The sequence below is a fragment of the Rattus norvegicus genome, chromosome 2, assembly GCF_036323735.1.
Source record: "Rattus norvegicus strain BN/NHsdMcwi chromosome 2, GRCr8, whole genome shotgun sequence".
Taxonomy (NCBI): domain Eukaryota; kingdom Metazoa; phylum Chordata; class Mammalia; order Rodentia; family Muridae; genus Rattus; species Rattus norvegicus.
This window is the reverse complement of record NC_086020.1, coordinates 23,800,444-23,818,878: the sequence shown is the minus strand read 5'-3', so window position 1 is coordinate 23,818,878 and position 18,435 is coordinate 23,800,444. Positions and strand designations below refer to the sequence as shown.

General features: G+C 42.9%; 2 protein-coding genes across 16 annotated transcripts in view; one reads left to right on the top strand and one right to left on the bottom strand.

Moving 5' to 3' along the window:
- Positions 1 to 2,791: 2,791 nt before the first annotated feature.
- Positions 2,792 to 4,362, bottom strand: Rps23 (ribosomal protein S23). The gene is given in 4 exon segments (NM_078617.3): positions 2,792 to 2,977; positions 3,089 to 3,209; positions 3,757 to 3,916; positions 4,320 to 4,362. Coding segments are annotated over 4 exon segments (432 nt in total). The 5' UTR covers positions 4,324 to 4,362; the 3' UTR covers positions 2,792 to 2,830.
- The window catches only part of Atp6ap1l (ATPase H+ transporting accessory protein 1 like), a 42,190-nt gene continuing 27,720 nt past the window's right edge, over positions 3,966 to 18,435 (top strand). Inside the window, exons 1-4 of one of the 15 annotated variants that reach the window (XM_063281999.1) lie at positions 5,495 to 9,042; positions 9,132 to 9,209; positions 16,793 to 16,886; positions 18,020 to 18,231. Coding sequence is in view for 2 of the 15 variants with exons in the window: in XM_063282001.1 (XP_063138071.1) it covers positions 7,291 to 7,304; positions 9,132 to 9,209 (92 nt within the window). In the remaining 13 variants the exon portion in view is untranslated. The other 14 variants (XM_039102511.2, XM_039102515.2, XM_039102512.2 and 11 more) reach the window with 14 other exon arrangements.

The window sequence follows — 18,435 nt, the reverse complement described above, 5'->3', positions numbered from 1 at the left end:
GTGCTCTTAACCGCTGAGCCATCTCTTCAGCCTCATATTTATATTTTGGTATACAATGCTTTATCTGCATATACACCTTTCAAGAAGAGAGTATCAGACCACATTATAGATGGTTTTGAGTCATCATGTGGTTGCTAGGAATTAACACAGGACATCTGAAAGAGCATACAGTGCTCTTAACCACTAAGGCTCAAGTGAGCGTGGGCATGTACACACACAACTCTACCAGAAACTCATATAGGGATGTTCCTACACCTCTTAAAATTCATCTGTAGGACAAAACTAGATCAAGAATCCTGCCTGATGAGTGTACACACAGCATAGGAAAGAGAAAAAAGGCATGTAATAATGGGACCGTGTGTGTACACACAATACAATGTGTAAAATACAGAATGAATGGAAATGACTCTAGCTGATGTCAAGGTGACAAGGAACTAGCCAGCAAAGCCTATGGTCCAGATCACTGGTAAAGGACCTGCAGAGGGAGTAGGTAGTTCTTACTAGATATTACTAACAGTAGCACTCCATAGGCCGAGAATACTGAAACCACCACACATACAGTATAACCTTTTAAAAATGCCTTCTTGTATTTCTAGTTGCTACAGTACACCGATTTCATTATGTTATTTAAAAACCACACGAACATTTGTCTGTGTGAAGATCTGAGCACAATGAGTGGTCCCTGGAGAGGCCAGAAAAGTTTCAGATATCCTAGAGCTGCAGTTATGGTTGTGTTCTGCTGGACATGTGGAGAACCCAGGTCCAAGTGTGTGTGTAAACCACTAACTTGTTTCTCTAGTCCCAGCAATAGTTTTATGGCTAAATAGTATATCATTTTTTAATATACCACAAGCTAGCTGCCTCTCCTGTAGATTTATTTCTAGTCCTTGGCTGTCACAAAGTTACCATAAATATTTGTGCACAGGATTTAAATTATGGGCATATATTTTGTGTAACTACCTGGGAATTTAATGGCTTAGGTCTATGTGTACTGCATAACTTCATACAGAATTGCCAATCCCAACAGATAGATGGGGGATCCAGTTTAGTATTTTGCAAGTACCCTGCATAGATTATAATCTGCGTGATTTTAATAGGACTGCTTTACTTCTGAAGTTAGCAAGCAGATACAAAGCCTTTGAGTATATGACTTGAAAATACTTGTTGCCTTTTAATTTTAGATCTTCAAAAACACTAGTTTAAAAACTTGACCAAACCCAAAATTTAACAAAGTGTCTTGGTGTGCTGTACACATCTTTTATAAGACATCCTTGGAGGAACAACTAAGGACCTTACCTTAACACAGGTTAAAGATGCTTGTTTCTTGATTCACCTTGTCCCTGTTTAGAAACTAGAATTTCACCACTCATTTTTGTCATCAGTCTTAATACTGCAGCTATAAATTGCCTGAAAGTCAAGTCACCCGTAATATTTTTTAAATTACCCTAGTTCTTCCATACATTTTACAATGTTCTCCATTCTGAAAGAGGGGCAGAAACTGTCCCAAGTTGTTCATTCCTTTCTCAGACCATTTTTTTAAGAAGGCTTCATTATGATCCTTACTGACCTTCAAGCCCAGTCTTCCTTCCCTGATGAGATTAAAGGTGTGAGCCTCTGCCACAGCTTTCTTGCTCATTGGGAAAAGACATGGAGATGTAAATGTAAAGGATAGGGCTTTGTTTACCAACACCAATGGTCACAGAGGAATTTAAAATCAGTTCCACACACTGGATTGAGTTTGGTAGCCACTGTACTGAGGGGCTATGTAGCTGGTTTAAAAAGGGTTGGGGGAAACATGTAAGAGTTAAATACACAAGACGCTGTTGAGTCCAGGTTCAGCTGTACAAAGATGGAGAACAAGGTTCTCCCTGGCCCTGGGAGCCTGAGCTCCAACTCTCCTCCCATTGTCCTAATAGTAGCTATATACCCATGCCAGATGTCACAAGAAGCCTGTTCATAAATGCACTCCCTGGTAGGGTTGACCAGTGAAGTCTGAAACACCAGTTGACCAGTGGATGCCTCAGCTAAGGTTCCCACCTATGAAACATTGTATGGAATCTACAGGCAGACCTGCTCTACCCTAGTGCAGATATAATCATCTTTCATTTATAATCTCCCCTTGAGACAGAGAACACCGTGACCAGCAAGGTTTAAAAGGTAAAGGCGAGGCTTTGCAGAGATTGAAGAATGGTTTGAGCCAATTAAGTACAAATATAGTCAACCAGCAAGAGCAAAGTTGACATGGGTTGTTCTTTATCCATTTAATTTAAACTGGTCCTGCAGTTTCCAAGTACTTCACTGTTAAGGTAGGGTATGGACTCTCCCTTACTCAAGCCTTTTCCTGTGCTCTCAAGTTTACCTTGGCCCAAGCTCCTTAGCACTATCATCTAATGCACAGATGACGTGGGTTGCACCCCTTCCCATACACTCAAAACATTCTTCCTACCTCAGGCTCCCAAGGGCTGGGATTATAGTCCCACAAACAGGCAGTCTTTTCTAGGACTCTCTGGAACTTTCTGCATGCTAAGAATTCTCACTCACAAACACTGAAAATTATAGTACAGATGACAACATTAAACTTGAACTGCCAAGAAATAGAAATGCAGAGCACTTTTAGAGTCCTGTGCACAATGACACTGTTCACTTGTCACAGGGTTGTCTATGCTGTAACTGTGTGGAACAAGCCCCACTTACATTACAAAATATTTTAGCAACTGTCTCCTATACCTGGTAAAAGCCAGATATATTTGGCGTTTCAGGGCAGGAAGTAAGACACAAAGTATTTTTTCTGGATATGAAAATTTATTATTCTGTTTCCATTGTCAAAATTTTATGATCTTGGTCTTTCCTTCTTGCCTTTGTACAGAGCCAAAAGAGACACATTGGCTACTTTAACCACCTTAAAGCGGACTCCAGGAATATCACCCACGGCATGGCCTTTGCGACCAAATCCAGCAACCAGAACTTCATCATTTTCCTGAAATAAAATAAAGTCCATCATAGGCATTACTGGCAATTAAAAGAAATACCCACTTCCCAGAGTAAATAATTTAAAGACCCCCCCCAGCACAATCATAAGACAAGTCACCTCAATGAAGTTCAAGCAACCGTCATTGGGCACGAACGCTGTGATCTTCTTGCCGTTCTTAATGAGCTGCACCCTGACACACTTCCGGATGGCAGAATTTGGCTGTTTGGCTTCAACCCCTCTGCAACATCAATGGCACGTGAGTTAATAAGGTTTTAAAAAACGATTACTAATAAAGCAGAAGCAGTTCCTACTCAATCCAATCTCAAATCCTGCAGATGCCACCATTTCAAAGAAGTTTCCCCAGACAAAACAGAACTAGTAAGCTAGAGTTGTAAAAATTAGTGTTGCTAAATTTGTGAACACTACACAAAAAACATCACCATTTTAGAAAGTCAATGCATCCTTAACATGCTAGAAAAGTAATTTTCTCAACTCCAAAAAGGTCCTAAGAACTGTACCAGCTGGTTATGGTACAGTTCCCACACTGTTCAATATATGCATTAGTATGTATTATTACCTGTTACCTTTCACGCCTTCCAGACTACAGTTGAAATTAAAAACTTTACTAACCCCCAGCAGTAGTCCTAACATAAGCAAGGATACTTGCCATTCTCTCTCCTAATAAAACCCAGAACAACGCAGGCTCACGATCATTTGCAACTTTTTAAGAATCAGTTCGTTCTCAATTACGGTAAACTAACGCTTTTAGGGAGCCTTTCACTTACACTTTTTCCAGCACAATTCCCTTTGCGTGAGAGGCACCCCCAAACGGATTGGCCTTCAGGGCTGTGCCCAAGTGGGCTTTCTTGTACTGTTTATCATGCCACTTCTGGTCCCGTCGGTGACTGCGGAGCTTCCGGGCAGTACGGAGACCACGACACTTACCTGAAAAAGGAACACCGAACCCTCTGTAAACCCTTCGAACTCGCGCTTCCACACACGATCCTCGGCAGGAGGTACTTTTACGTCCGAGTCCTGCGTCTCCTCTTAGCCCGTGGATCAATTACCCTCGAAATTCCCTAACTAATTCAGAGATGCACACAAAACCTGGGTAGGGATTTTTCAGTTTATTTACATTTCTAGTGCAATGGGTCTGGAGCAGGGGCCCGGCAAGGCAGCCCGTAGGCCGCAGGAACTCATCCGCACGGCCACGTGCCCGCGAGCCGGCGCCCCTTCACCCGGCCTCCGCCCGGATACAACCTGCTCCCCGCTGTATCGACCCACGACAGCCCGTACTACGAGCTCTAGGTCCCTCCAGCAGCCCCTCAATCCAGCCCACACAGCTCACCCATCTTGCCGGCGCCACGGGCCCGAGAGAAAGAGAGAAGAGAGGCAGGAAGGACCCACAAGGCATTGCGGGAAGCCCCGCCCCAGCCAAGGGCCCCGTGCGGCCGTCCGAGCGGCGCCTGTACCGCTGTGTGTAGGTGAGTGGAGGGATGATCTTTGGAAACGACTCAGTGCCTCCGCTTTTCTGAGACACAGTCTGAGTTTTATTTAATATTCATTAAATTCAAAGCGATCTCATTTACGCTGTTTTTTTTTTTCAGGCAAATGACAAGGATAGAGGTATACGGACTACCAATCCCAGAAATCTTTGCGCTAATTACTCATTGCGCAGGCGTCCCATGCAAACCGCTCAGGTGCAGGACTGGGCGGTGTTAATTCGGAGAGGGCGGAGCGAGGTGGGGCTTGGCAGAAAGGGCGGTACCCAGTTTCACTGAGAGGTGGGAAGTTGAAGTGTATTTAGGAAATGAGGTTTCTGCTTACAGGTTCACATGCTTCACAGTAAATTATAAATTTTAATGAGGCAATGATTCAGTGATGAAAAATCTAGCCAGACTTGAGCTTTTAAACAGTGAGCTGGCATTTGTTGATTGTGAATCCTTGCTTAATTGTAGTACCTTTACAACACGAGTGTTTCCTGTAAATGACGTAAATACAACGTTTTTCTGGAATGTTGAGCCACTTAACGAAAATTTTAATGGCTTTGCACTGGAGATTTGGCAGTTAAGAGAATGAAAATTTCTGCTCGTTAAGTTTATATTCTAGGTAAAGGGCCAGAGTACATAAATATAAAGAATATCTTTATATACTGACAGATGTTATAGAAAAGTACAGTTTTGTATGCAGGGGTACATTTAAGAAGGTATCGCTGGTGCTGGAGAGATGGGTCAGTGGTTAAGAGCACTGACTGCTCTTCCAGAGGTCCTGAGTTCAATTCCCAGCAACCACATGGTGTTCATATTATTATATAATGTATATTTATATTAATGCACACATATGTAAGTATATAATATATTTAAGTATATATTATAAATATATAATTATATATAATATATAATTTCATAATATAATATCTATTTAGTTGATCAAGAACTTCAAAAAATAATTTAAAAAATGACTTCTCTGATTAAAATGGATCACCATCTTCCACTAAAATTAAACCCCAGCTATCTTTTTTTTTCAATTAATCACTATTCGTTTACATTTCAAATAATATACCCCTTCCCGGTGACCCCTCCACAAACACCCCATCTAATTCCTCCCTCTCCCTTTGCCTCTATGAGGGTGCTCCTCCACCCACTTTCCTACCCCTGCCTCCCCGTCCTAGCTATCTATGCTGGGGCATAAAGCTTCCATAGGACCAGGGGCCTCCCCTCCCACTGATGTTGGACAAATGTATCTAGAGCCATGGCTCTCTCAATGTGTACTCTTCCTCTTCCGTTGGTGATTTAGTCTCTGGCGATTTGGGGGGTCTGGTTGACATTATCGTTCTTCCTATTGGGTTGTAATTCCCTTCAGCTCCTTTAGTCCTTCCTCTACTTCTTCCGTTGGTATCCCCAGGATCAGTTTGATGGTTGGCTGTGAGAATGTGCATCTGTACTGGTCAGGTGCTAGCAGAGCCTCTCAGGAAACAGCCATATTAGGCTCCTGTCAGCAAGTGCTTCTTGGCATCAGCAATAGTGTCAGAAACCCCAGCTGTCTTAAGGGCTTAAACATCTACAACAAAATCCATAAGAAAACAGATATTGATATTTATTTGAACTTGGGAAGAAAAGTACTTTTGTAAAGAGAAATAATTCGATCACTTAAAATGAAGAACCTCCATCAGAAAGAGCTGGGATGTAGCGGTAGTAGAACACTTCTCTAGCATGCACAGGGTTCAACTCCCAGCACTGAAACAGAAATCCGAAAATAAAAAGACTGACTCTGAACTGAGGCTTACTGTTTAGTCGAACAACTGATACTTAAATAGGTTGATACTTAAATAAAAAAAAAACTTTATTCATACATAAAGAGGAAATAAACCAGCAATAGAAATAAATAACATATCCCAGAAACAGAAGTAGTGTATTCCATAACCTCTTGAAGAGCCATGCATCATTCTGACTGTGGCTTTAAGTACCATGCTGGCCTCGAACGGCATTAGGAAGCATCTCCTTATTACATCTTTAAGGGTCCAGGTAAAACTTGGACGGCTTGTTAGTATTGTAAGAACTATTTCATCTGTACTCATGTGAACGTGTGTTTCTGGGTGTATGTACACATGCCTGCAGGATTCTGTAGAGGCCAGGCAAGGGTGCCAGCTTCCCTGGAGCTGGTTACAGGTGGGTGGACACTGAGCCCCTCCACTGCTGTGTGGACGCTGGGAACTCAACTCCAGTCCTGTGAAAGAGTAGAAAGTGCTCTTAACTATGGAGCCACCGCTGTAGCCTTGATTTGTTTCTTAAAAGTTTAGTAAATCATCCTGTAAAGTCACCTAGGCTGCCATTTTCCTTGTAGCAAGATGAAGTACAATGCCAATCTCTCTATTGCTATAAAACTACGCACAGACTTAACTTGGATTTTCTATATGAGTCATTTTTCTAGGAATTTACTATGCCCACCCTCAATTTATCTGAATCCTTAAAATATTTTTTTTTATAGTTATAGGTTTTGATTGGAGAAATCTGCCCATTGTTACATTTTGCACTTGTGGGATGATGTCACAGGTGAGGCAGGTACAGGATAGAAGGAGGCCTGTCATTGGATGAGAAGGAAGGATGGGCGGGAGAAAAGTTTGAAGGAAGAGGAGGAGACTGGAAAGGAAAAGAAGGGGGTTGGGGATTTAGCTCAGTGGTAGAGCGCTTGCCTAGCAAGCGCAAGGCCCTGGGTTCGGTCCCCAGCTCCGAAAAAAAGAAAAAAAGAAAAAAAAGGAAAAGAAGAGGAGACAGGAGGGAGAGGAAGGGCAATATGGCGGGTGACGTTAAGATTCCACGATGTACCTTTACAGGTTGTTACAGGGATGGATGTGTATTGGGCTTTGTATGTTTAGGTGGGCAATTCTATCTTATCAATTGGGTCAAAGGTTATTGTGTTTTGTGTTCTTTCCTGTGTAGATATAAGTGTAATGGAGTGTGGGGCTGCTGGTCTGGGCCGCCACGGAGTTGGGATGTGTGTTTCTGGCATGGAAACCTGCCTTGGGAACTAGATAGGTAGAGAGATTGCTGCCAGGCTCAGAGAGAGACTTTCGGCAGTGTGATATGGGATGGAGCAAAGTGTGTGAGAGGCTTTGCAGACTGAGAATTAAGGTATCTAGCAGATATCTTGGGGCACCGCAGTGCCAGACCTAGTGGGGATAAAAGACAACATTTTATTTCTTATGTTTTTACAACATGCACTCACATATGTAAGTTTATATATTTGTGTGTGTATACATAAATATTGTAATACATCTAATTATGCATTAATTTCTTTAGTAAATATAATATTAGCAGTTTGGTTGTTTGATTATGCTGTGCTTTCGGTAGTGGGCTTGATTACTGCATTGTTCTTTTGCTTTTTTTCCCCTTCGAATTTTTAAATTCTTTTAGACCACAAATAAAGCGTGATTTGATGTTCAGTGTGAGTTCTAAGGCAAGGATTCCCATTGCTGTGTGGAAGCAAGGCAATAAAAGAGTTAAAGGAACTTGTGCCCCATGCCTAGCTCATAACAGGAGCCTCAGCAGCATAGCCAGCTGAAGGCTAGCCTGGGCTTCAGGAGGCCTTGCTTCAGAAGCCAAGGTGGGGTCAGAATGAAGAGTGAGCCCTTGGAAAGAGGGGCTCCACCACTTCTGGAGAGTGAGCTACTAGGAGTGGAGGAAGGCAGAACTGAATAGGTCAATAGTCCCAGCCACGTCTGGTCTGCTCTATGCTGACAGGCCGGGGAAAGGTTTCGGGTAAGAGTGTGGCAAGATCTGAGCTACGTTTATAAAGGATCCCTCTGCCTGTTCTGAAAGAATGGTTGTGGGAGCCAAGGAGAGACTTGGGTGAAAGAAAGAGAAAAGCCACTGCTGACCACTAAGATAAAGAGGGGACTCCCCTACACTGTTGCTATTCTCTCCCCCAGTTCCTGAGGGCTGTTTGGTGTTTGTTTTTTTAAATTATTTATTATTTATTTAATGTATATGAGTACATTGCAGTTGTCTTCAGACACACCAGAAGAGGGCATCGAATCCCATTACAGATGGTTCTGAGCCACCAGGTGGTTGCCGGGAATTGAACTCAGGACCTCTGGAAGAGCAGTCAGTGCGCTTACAGGTTGAACCATCTCTCCGGCCCTGTTTGGTGTTTTTTTTAACCATCACAATAATCCCTGTGTAATAGGTGCTGTTATTAATTCTGTTCTACAAAGAAGGCACTGAGCTTAAAGAAGCAACAAAATATGCTTGTTTTTCACATTAACTATAAAGCAGAAAATTTTTTTTCAGGTTTAGAAAAAAATGTACTGAACATTAGATAAACATAATTTAAGTCTAGATGCAAAACGGGCTGCTAAGCTGTAGTATCCGGGGCAGCTACAACTAAGCGGGTGTGGCTGCTGTAAGTGTTGTCTTTGGGGTTGCTGCCCAACGTCCCTGGGTTATTAGAGATTCAACAAACAAACAAACAACAAACACCGAGAGACACCAGGTAACAGAGGAGGTGGTTTGGTGGCTCCTGCGATGCTGGCAAATGTCAAAAAGGGAGTGAGCAGTCTTCTCGTGTTCCTGGTAAATTTAGGAAGAATACTTCGAACATTGTTCACTTTTCCCTTTTGGGCCAGGCTGCTCAAAACATTTCCTCAATTCTTTCCCGGCAGGCCTCTCTTCCTGCTGAGAGCACGCGTTGGCTTCACCGGCGGCCATGTCTGGCTCTTAGAATCCATCCTGCTTCCACAGTGAGCTTTTCTGGAGCCTTTTAGCGATGGGGGAGGGAGGGTTTCCGGCTCTGCAGCTCCTGCTTTGTCCTCTTCCTCAGCTTCGTTAGCACACAGGGGTGTGGGGTAACACTTTTATGTCAGTTCTCTGAGATGTTTGTCTCCCCAACTAAGAAGGAAGATTTGGCTTTCAGAAATTAGATCAGGTGGTGAGAATTAGCTCAGGGGTGATGCCAACCACACCAGGGAGAAGGTGTAGCTCGGGGGAAAAGAGCCAGAGGTTTTAACAGTGCTGACAATTAATATTGGAGCATTAATGTAGTTAGAAATGACGCCGAGTACTTTAACTATAAAAAGCGATGTAGCAGTTGCTATGGAAATGTGACAAGTTAAAATAACAGCTTTAAGTGGAAGCACAGGAGAGAAGCAAGGGAGGGCCCCCTGATTACACACCCTGAGTAACGGAGGCTGATGAATGCCAAGTGCTTCATTTTACCTGATTAAATTATTAAACATAATTTTTTCTCTTTATACAAAATGAATAGAATTTCTTTTCCTTTCCTTTGAGCTGCCATTCTGTGCAGTGATTATTCTCATAACTATTCCAAGGAGAAGCTAGAGAAATAAGTCTGCATTGCCATGTAATCTAACTAATATTCAGGCCCAATCTGTAAAAATCCTGTTATAATTAAACCTCTATAGGACCCCGGGGGGGGGGGGGGACTTGGCAATGCTGTTCTTTGATACCCTTTGTGAGATTCCCGAAAGAGAACTCTCTTTTTAATATGCACATTAAAACTTACCCCCAGGTGTTCTCTAGCTTGGCCAGGAACCAAACAAAGGAAATAGATTTCAATTTCAGCGGGGACCTTTACAGGAAAGGTAATTCCTCCCCCTGCTATGGAGTATTAAATTTTTGAATGTCCTTCCCTGGAGAGGTTAGGCCTGGAATAGATGAATCAGATCTGCATTGTCTGTGAATTCAGCCGGGAACTACCTGATCCAGGGGTGTGGGAGGGGTAGTTAGAGATTCCTCCTGCCCTCAAATTCCACAGTGGAATGAAGACTCAGGAATATTTCAGAAGTATGTACAAAGAATGTGTGGACACAATATAGACATATAAAGCAACTAAAGTAATTATATAAAAAAAGTAATTATATTAATCTCATCTGAGATTAGTGAGAGGTCATTGGCTAAAAGATTTTATGCAGAACAAATGTCTTTTTTTTTTTTAAGATTTATTTATTTTATTTATACAAGTACACTGTAGCTGTCTTCATGCACAGGAGAAGAGGGCATCAGACCCCATTATAGATGGTTGTGAGCCACCATGTGGTTACTGGGAATTGAACTCAGGACCTCTGGAAGAGCAGTTAACACTCTTAACCACTGAGCCATCTCTCCAGCCCAAACGTCTTTAAAGAAAAGAGAATAAGAGGGAAAAGGAAAGACAGGGAGAAACAAACATGTCGTTGTAAAAATATATATATATAAAAAATCTATTGTTGTCTTTTACCTCTCTAGGTCCACACCGTGGTGCCCCAAGATATCTGCTAGATATCTTGTCGGAAACACATCCTAACTCCGCAGCGGCCCAGACCTGCCGCACACTTTCTTACGCTCAAACCCTCACATAAAAGAACACACAACACAATAATCTTAGATCCAACTGATAAGATATAATTGCTCACTTAAACATACAAAGCCCGGTACCATCATCCCTTGAGAACATTAACGACAACCTGTAAATACACAGAGCGAGATCTTTACATCAGCCTCCATTGTCCTGCCACGGCTTCTCCCTCCCTCTCCCTTCTCTTTTTTCTGTCCTAGTCTCCTCCTCTTCCTTCAAACTTCTCTCCCACTCATCCTGCCTTCTCCTCCAATGACAGGCCTTCTTCTATCCTGTACCTGCCTCACCTGTACTTTACAAATTCAATCCGGAGAAGGTTCTGGTGAAGGTTTCTGATTCCAGGCAGCTGTCCTGGGGACAGTGGAATTAGCATCAAAATACAGATAACATCAGGGCAAACCACAACACAAACAAATTAGGGCTCTAGGTTTTTATTAATTTTTAAAAAAACGATTTATTTTTATTTATGAGTATACTAGCTGTCTTCAGACACGCCCGAAGAAGGTATGGGGATCCCATTGCAGATGGTTGTGAGCCACCATGTGGTTGCTGGGATTTGAACCCAGGACCTCTGGAAGAACAGTCAGTGCTCTTCACCACTGAGCCATCTCTCCAACTCCAGTTTTTATTATTTTATTATCATACAAAATGACAAATTTTTCCTGTTAAAAAAAATTGCTTTCCTCTCTTATTGGTCCCAGAACTCATTGATCATGAGCCACTACAAATGAGCTTGTCTGACCAGTAAGATGACCATCAGTTCACCTACTGTGGAATAAGTACACATATGCGTATTTACTGTTTATTCAGTGGCTCTCTCCTAAAATCTCCAAATTTATGTTCACTATTGAGAAAATAATTTCTCAGACTCTTACAATCCAGGACTAGGGAAGTGGAGGTTTGAGGAGTTCAGGACCAGCCTCAGCTATATGGTAGGTTCCTGGCAGCCTGTGCTATATGAGTATCTTAACTCCTGACTCCACCTTACAACACAGAGATAAAATAATGTCTTGGATCTATTAGCAAACAGCAATACAATGTGCTCTTTAAAATGAAACGGGCTGGTTGACGTCTGTCAAACAGACCACCACACTCTTGTCACAGATACTAAGCCATGACAGGGCAGCATCCCAGAGCACGTGCCTTGGAGTGAGCTTAGTTTTTGGTGAATTCAAAGTGCTTTCTGTGTCTGCTGACTTGGGCCCCTGCAATCATCTGGTAAAAGCTGTTCTTTAACGCTATTTCCTCTCTAAGTTCCTAGTCAGAGTCTGCTCCCAACCTCAAGCTTCCCCTTCTGCATCATGTCTCTGTCATCTCATCGAATGCATCATTAGTCAAGCAGACACCCATATCAACCTCTTTCATCTCTGTTTGTCACTGTCACGTCACTGTCCTCCTTTCTTTTGTCAACCTGGGCAGAAGTGGGCCTCAAGAAGATTACGGGTTTGTCTTGCACACCTTTTAAGGATATTTGTCTCGGCGGTCATGTGTTTGCATTTTTGAATATTTATTACCAGGTTTGGTTTGATTTTTTTTTTCCTTGTGTTCCTGGTAAAAGAAACTGGTGAGGTGCCAATCAGTGTTGCCGGGCGGACAATCATAAGAGCGGACCTCCTGCCTCAGTTTAACACGAGCAATGATGCATGATCTTAGACATGATCCATGCTTCAGGAAGTGAGAGAGCGAGAAACATTAACATTTAAATTAGACGCACGTGTCGCCATTTGATTTACTATTCAGATTCCAATCAAATCAGAAGTTGATTTGGTGGAAATTGATAGGAACCTGAGCCGCAGTTAGACTCTGAGCTTGATGTGGAATTGCACACCCCGCACACAGTCCCTGCGAGCAAGGAGCGGGAAGCACATACTGTATACCTGTCTGTTGGGAAATAAGTATAACCTGGGTTTCTTTATTTCTTTTTAGTTTTTTAGCATATAAAAGAATGGATTTCATAATGGCATTTTCATAGGTCCGTTTAGTTTTACTACATCATGTCTGCTTTTAGTCAACTAAATTCTATGGAATGTTTGAGGTAATCCATTTTCTAGTTAGAGTGATTTAAGATTCAGGCCCTACAAGTCGTAACTGTTAGCATTTTGTCTAAGTTCCGCCCCACAGTTACCTGGCAACAGCCAGGTTTGCCTGACTCACTACAAAAGGGGCTGCTTGCCCCCTCTGCTCTCTCTTGCTCTTGCCTTCTTCTTCTTTTATTTTTTTTAATTTATTTCATTTATTTTGTGTATATGAGTACACTGTAGCTGTTTTCAGACACACCAGAAGAAGGCATCGGAGGATCTCATTACAGATGGTTGTGAGCCACCATGTGGTTGCTGGGATTTGAACTCAGGACCTCTGGAAGAGCAGTCAGTGCTCTTAACTGCTGAGCCATCTCTCTAGCCCCCGCTCTTGCCTTCTTTTTTTTTTTTTTTTCTTTTTTTTTTCTTTTTTTTCTTTTTTTTTCGGAGCTGGGGACCGAACCCAGGGCCTTGTGCTTGCTAGGCAAGCGCTCTACCACTGAGCTAAATCCCCAACCCCCGCTCTTGCCTTCTTACTCCCACTCTGTCCTCTCACCCCTTCACCTTCTCTTCCATTCCCCTCCCCCATCCCTCCATTGCTGGCTTCTACTCTCTCTCTCTCTCTCTCTCTCTCTCTCTCTCTCTCTCTCTCTCTTTCTGTCTCTACTACCCTCTCAGTTCCCCTCCCCATGCCCTGAATAAACTCTATTCTGTACTATACTGTGTGTGGCCGGTCCCACATTGGGGAGGGATACCTCCTGCCTGGGGAGGGATACCTCCTGCCTGCGGAGGCACCCCCTTACCCCACACCTAACTACACATCCACCAAACATATCTCTCCTTATCTTTTTATAAACAACAATAACCACATGGCTAGAACTGGGGATTCCTTCTGTGGGATTGTTTTTTTTTTTTGTTTTTTTTTTTCTTTTTTGGTTCTTTTTTTCGGAGCTGGGGACCGAACCCAGGGCCTTGCCACTGAGCTAAATCCCCAGCCCCCCTGTGGGATTGTTAACAGGTTCATTCATCCAGCCACTCACTCATTACAGTTCAGGGTATCTATTGAATGTCCACTAGAACTCTAAGTATATATTGGTTAATTAGTCAAAGCCCCTGCTTTCACTAGGCAAGCTTTCTGAGGAGGCAGCAGTATAAACAAGTAAATGAATATTGAAGTGTGGGTTGTGATGTCAGGCTACAAGGGAGGCTGAACTGATGTCCAGAGAGGAGGCCCATGTGACCTACTTGGACAGAAGAGCTTGGGCACAAACCTGTGTGCTGCAGTTTGGTCAGGTGACGTAGCTGATGTGGTGGAGAAGCGGGACAGCAGGGACTGGTATTCTGGGCTTTGTAGAGGGTCTCTATGCAAGGACCATTAATTTACCATCTGACTGGTGGATCTCCCCTCCCCTGAAAGCACTGGATAAATACAGACTTCTATTCGTATATGCTTCCTAACTTGTTAGATGTATTGTTTTTTCTTTTGTGAACATAGTTCTACATGGTCATATATGAGTGCAAGAGATGAATTTTTGATTTTGAAAATTCCAGTTAATATTAATTTAGTAATATGTAGCAAATCAGAAAATTAAGCATGGGATATACAACTTCCTATTCCTCCTGGAGGGCTGTTGAGGGAAAGTTTCTACCTCTATATTTTCTGCATGTGTGTGAGCCACTCACCTTTTCTCTGTTCTGGGATTTTCTGTTTTCACCGTGAATAGCTTTGAACATGAAAATGCATCTCCTTTTGAAGCCAATGGCAGGTTTGTTCAGAACATTAGAAACAGACGCTTTTCTTCCTGAATTAAAAGCAGATGAGTTTCCTAAACACCATGCACGATCGGGGTTCCTCCAGTTAGTAAGGCTCTCATCACGTGACTACACCCAAGCACAAGAGGCAGGGATGCTTTTGCTTTGGCTCATGGTCTCCCAAGTTCCAGGCATGGATGTCTGCTGCTGTGGGCCTGTGGTGAAGTAGACCGCCATAGCTGTGGAAGGAAGGGCAGCAGAGACTCCTCACTTCACAGGAGTCTGCAAGAAGGGGAGGGAGAGAGAGAGAGACTGTGAGAGAGTGAGGGAGTCTGGGCTGCAATATGTCATGTGGTGATCTATCTCAGGTGACCCCCACCTCCAGCTATATCCTAGCTCTGTTCAGTTAGGACACTGACCCAGGTATAGAGACATTCATGGAATCGCTAGGTGATGAGTCAGAAAGTCTTTGTCTTTCACCCAGGACTCTTGTGTTGTCTGTCACCTTCTTTGAAACGGGAAGACTAATCTGTCAGCTGCAAGTGGGTAAGATCTCAGCTTTACACGTTCTCAACAAAGACTCCCAAGCAATCTGAGAGGCAGGAAGAACACCAGGCCAGGCCATTCCCAAGTGTGCTCAGCCTGCGCGATATCTAATTAACATTTTTCTACTGTCTTTCTCCTGCAAAGTCACAAGATGAGCTATTCTCAGACAATCTCATCAGAAGTGTGACTTCTATTCTCCAGTTTGTGAAAGCTACTAGGTATTAATTATTCTGCTTTTAATATTCTTAACCAAGTGGGAGGATATTCCCACAACGAAAAGAGCGGTATGGTAAAGTGTTAGGATCATCAAGACTTATAATCCTTGATTTAAAACTAACCCTTTTGTGTGCATGGGCTTGAATGATACCCAAGCATAGTCCTCTGAGTGATTCTTACAACACTGTAGTTTATCTGCATTCCCAGGGCCAGCGAGTGCACACAATAGGGGGATGGTTTTTCGACTATACCACCTCCCCACTGGGTTCTGAGGAATAGACAGTGTCATTGATACTGTACTTCAAGGAGCTGCTTTGGCTGTTGGAGATGTTGTAAGTCTCCAATATAGTGGCTAGTTGACCTGGAACCTAACAAGTCTGAATTGAGAGTTATTATGTATGTAGATTTCACACCAGCTTTTACGCTGGCCAAGTCTCCTCACAAAATCTTAAAACTAGAAATGGTAGTATCTTAGATATGCTAAGTTAAGAATCATTAAAAGTACTTTCACATTCATTTTTGCTTCTTTAAAGTGACTACTAGAAAATGTAAGCTACATATGTTGCTCTCACTTAGCAATGCCCGTTCCGGAGTCTTGCTACTTGAAGGACAATCCTTGAGCCAGCAGCAGCTGGGTCATGAATAGGAACACGGACTCCTCACCCCACCTGGACCTACTGACTCAGAACCCAAATCCCACCAAAATCCTTGTGCTTTGAACAAACATGAGAGATTAAGGAGTAGAGAACTCCCTAGGGCCAGGGTTGCCAGATTTAACTATTAAAAATGTAGGCTACTCAATTAAGTTTAGTTTTCTGATAATCAATGATTTTTACATACACCATATCTTTGTGTGTGTGTGTGTGTGTGTGTGTGTGTGTGTGTGTGTGCGCACATGCGTGCTTGTTCCTCTCTGTGGGTGAGGTGAGGCAAAGTCTAACTCCTGTCCCTCAGGGTGATATCCGCTTTGATTTTGGACATAGGGTTTCTTACTGGCCTGAGACTTACAGAGTAGCCTAGTCTGGCCAGCAAGCCTTAGAGCCCACAGGTCTCTCTCCAGCACTGAGATTCCAGGAGTCAGTCTCTGTGTCTTTTATGTGCAGGTTCTCAAAGTCTAACTGGATCTTCATGCTTATACAACAAGCACTTTGCCAACTGGTTCTTCTCTGCAGTCTCATATACTATGACTTAAATATTGCATGGGACACACATATTGAATTGACTTGTTTTTCTTGGATTCTAATTTAACTGGAGATTGTGTAGTGTGGTGGTTTGAATAGGTATGGTCTCCATACACTCATGTAGGGAATACTTGGCCCAAGGGAAGTGGCACTAATAGGAGGTGTGACCTTGTTGGCGGAAGTGTGTCGGGCAGACTTTGAGATCTTCCATGCTCAAGCCACACCCAGTGTGACACACAGTCTCCTGCCGCCTGCAGATCAAGATGTAGGACTCGGCTCCTCCAGTACCATGTCTGCCTAGACTCTGCCATGCTTCCTGCCGTGACGATAATGGACTGAATCTCTGAGCCTGTAAGCCAGCCCCAGTTAAATGCTGTCCTTTATTAGAGTTACCTTGGTTGTGGTGTCTCTTTACAACAATAAAACCCAACCTAAAACATATAGTTTATCTGTTATTAGATGTCCAGTTAAATTCCTGCTCTCCAAACCTGCTTTACTACTTGTAATTTTGTAGAAAAGATCAAGTTGATAAAAACAGAGATGGTGAGTAGAAGAGGGAGTGTAGAAGAAGGTAGAAAAGTGCGTGTGAGAGGAAGTAGAAATGAGTCAAGGCACAAGAGATGGTACTGAACTATAATCACTTATTATTATTATCATGATGACGATGATGACAGCATTTCATGTGGCCCAGGTTGACCTTGAACGTGTGGTCAGGGATGAAGTCAAACTTGTGATCATTTTGCTTCCAGCATTCAAGTGCTGGAGAACAGGTGTGTGCCAGCTCACCCAGGATATTATTAAGCTATTATCACACCCTTCCCCTTTAATTCCGGGTTTTTGCATCTTCCCCAGTTATGATGCTTCATTTATCTTTTGTTTTCTGAACGGGTCCCTGGTGCCATGTAAGGAGGAGGCAGCACATAAAGAAGGGAAGGACGTCACCAACAAGTCCCCAGCTTCCCTGAAATCCTTTACCTCTCCCCAAATTCACTTCAAAACAGCTCTTCCCGGGCTGGAGAGATGGCTCAGTGGTTAACAGCTCTGCCTGCTCTTCCAGAGGATCCTGATTGATCCCCAGCACCCACACAGTAGCTAAAACCATCTGTAACTCCTTTTTCAGGGGACCCAAGGCCCTCTTCTGCCCTCTGAGGGCAACCGTACACATGCACTCCACAGACATATATGCGGGCAAAGCACTCATACTCATAAAAAATAAAATAAAAAATATCTTTAAAAAAATTAAAGATAGCTTCTGTCAACTACTAGTACTTTCCCATTAGACGTATCAAGGTCCCGAAGAGACAAAAATGCCTGTGTTTTGTTTTGACTTTCACTGTCACGGATTTTTGTTACGTGTGGTTTTGCCATTTCATCTTTACCAGAATCCTTTTTATCCAGCATAGAAAATACTGGACTTTGTTTTGGCATCTCGTAGCACATGTGCCATTGTCCTGTGTTAGTATCCCCTCCTTTTTCCCTCTCAGGCAATTATTTAAAGCACCCCTGCCTGGGATTCTTCAGAAACCTTCACAGAAAGAAGAACTTCCCTGGCTGTTACAACAGAAGTTCTCAAAGTCATCCATCCTCTTGGGCATGGCTTTAGCAGTTCCTAACTCCAGATCCTCAATAACTCTCTGGGAGGTGGAAAGTTCCATTCAACAAAGAACTGTGATCTAGGACACGTGTGGAAATAAAGGTAAGTTCTAGAGAATGTTTTTCCAACCAGTTCACCTTAAAAATGTCTGGAAAAATAAATACTTTGTAGACTTGAGAGAGAAGGTTATCATTTCCTGAAAAGCAGCGTGAGAACCTTAGTAAAGGGTGTGTAGCAGTCACACAACAGGGCGATTTCCCATAAAAGGCTCACTAGTGATGCATTTTCTCTAAAACCCACTCTCTA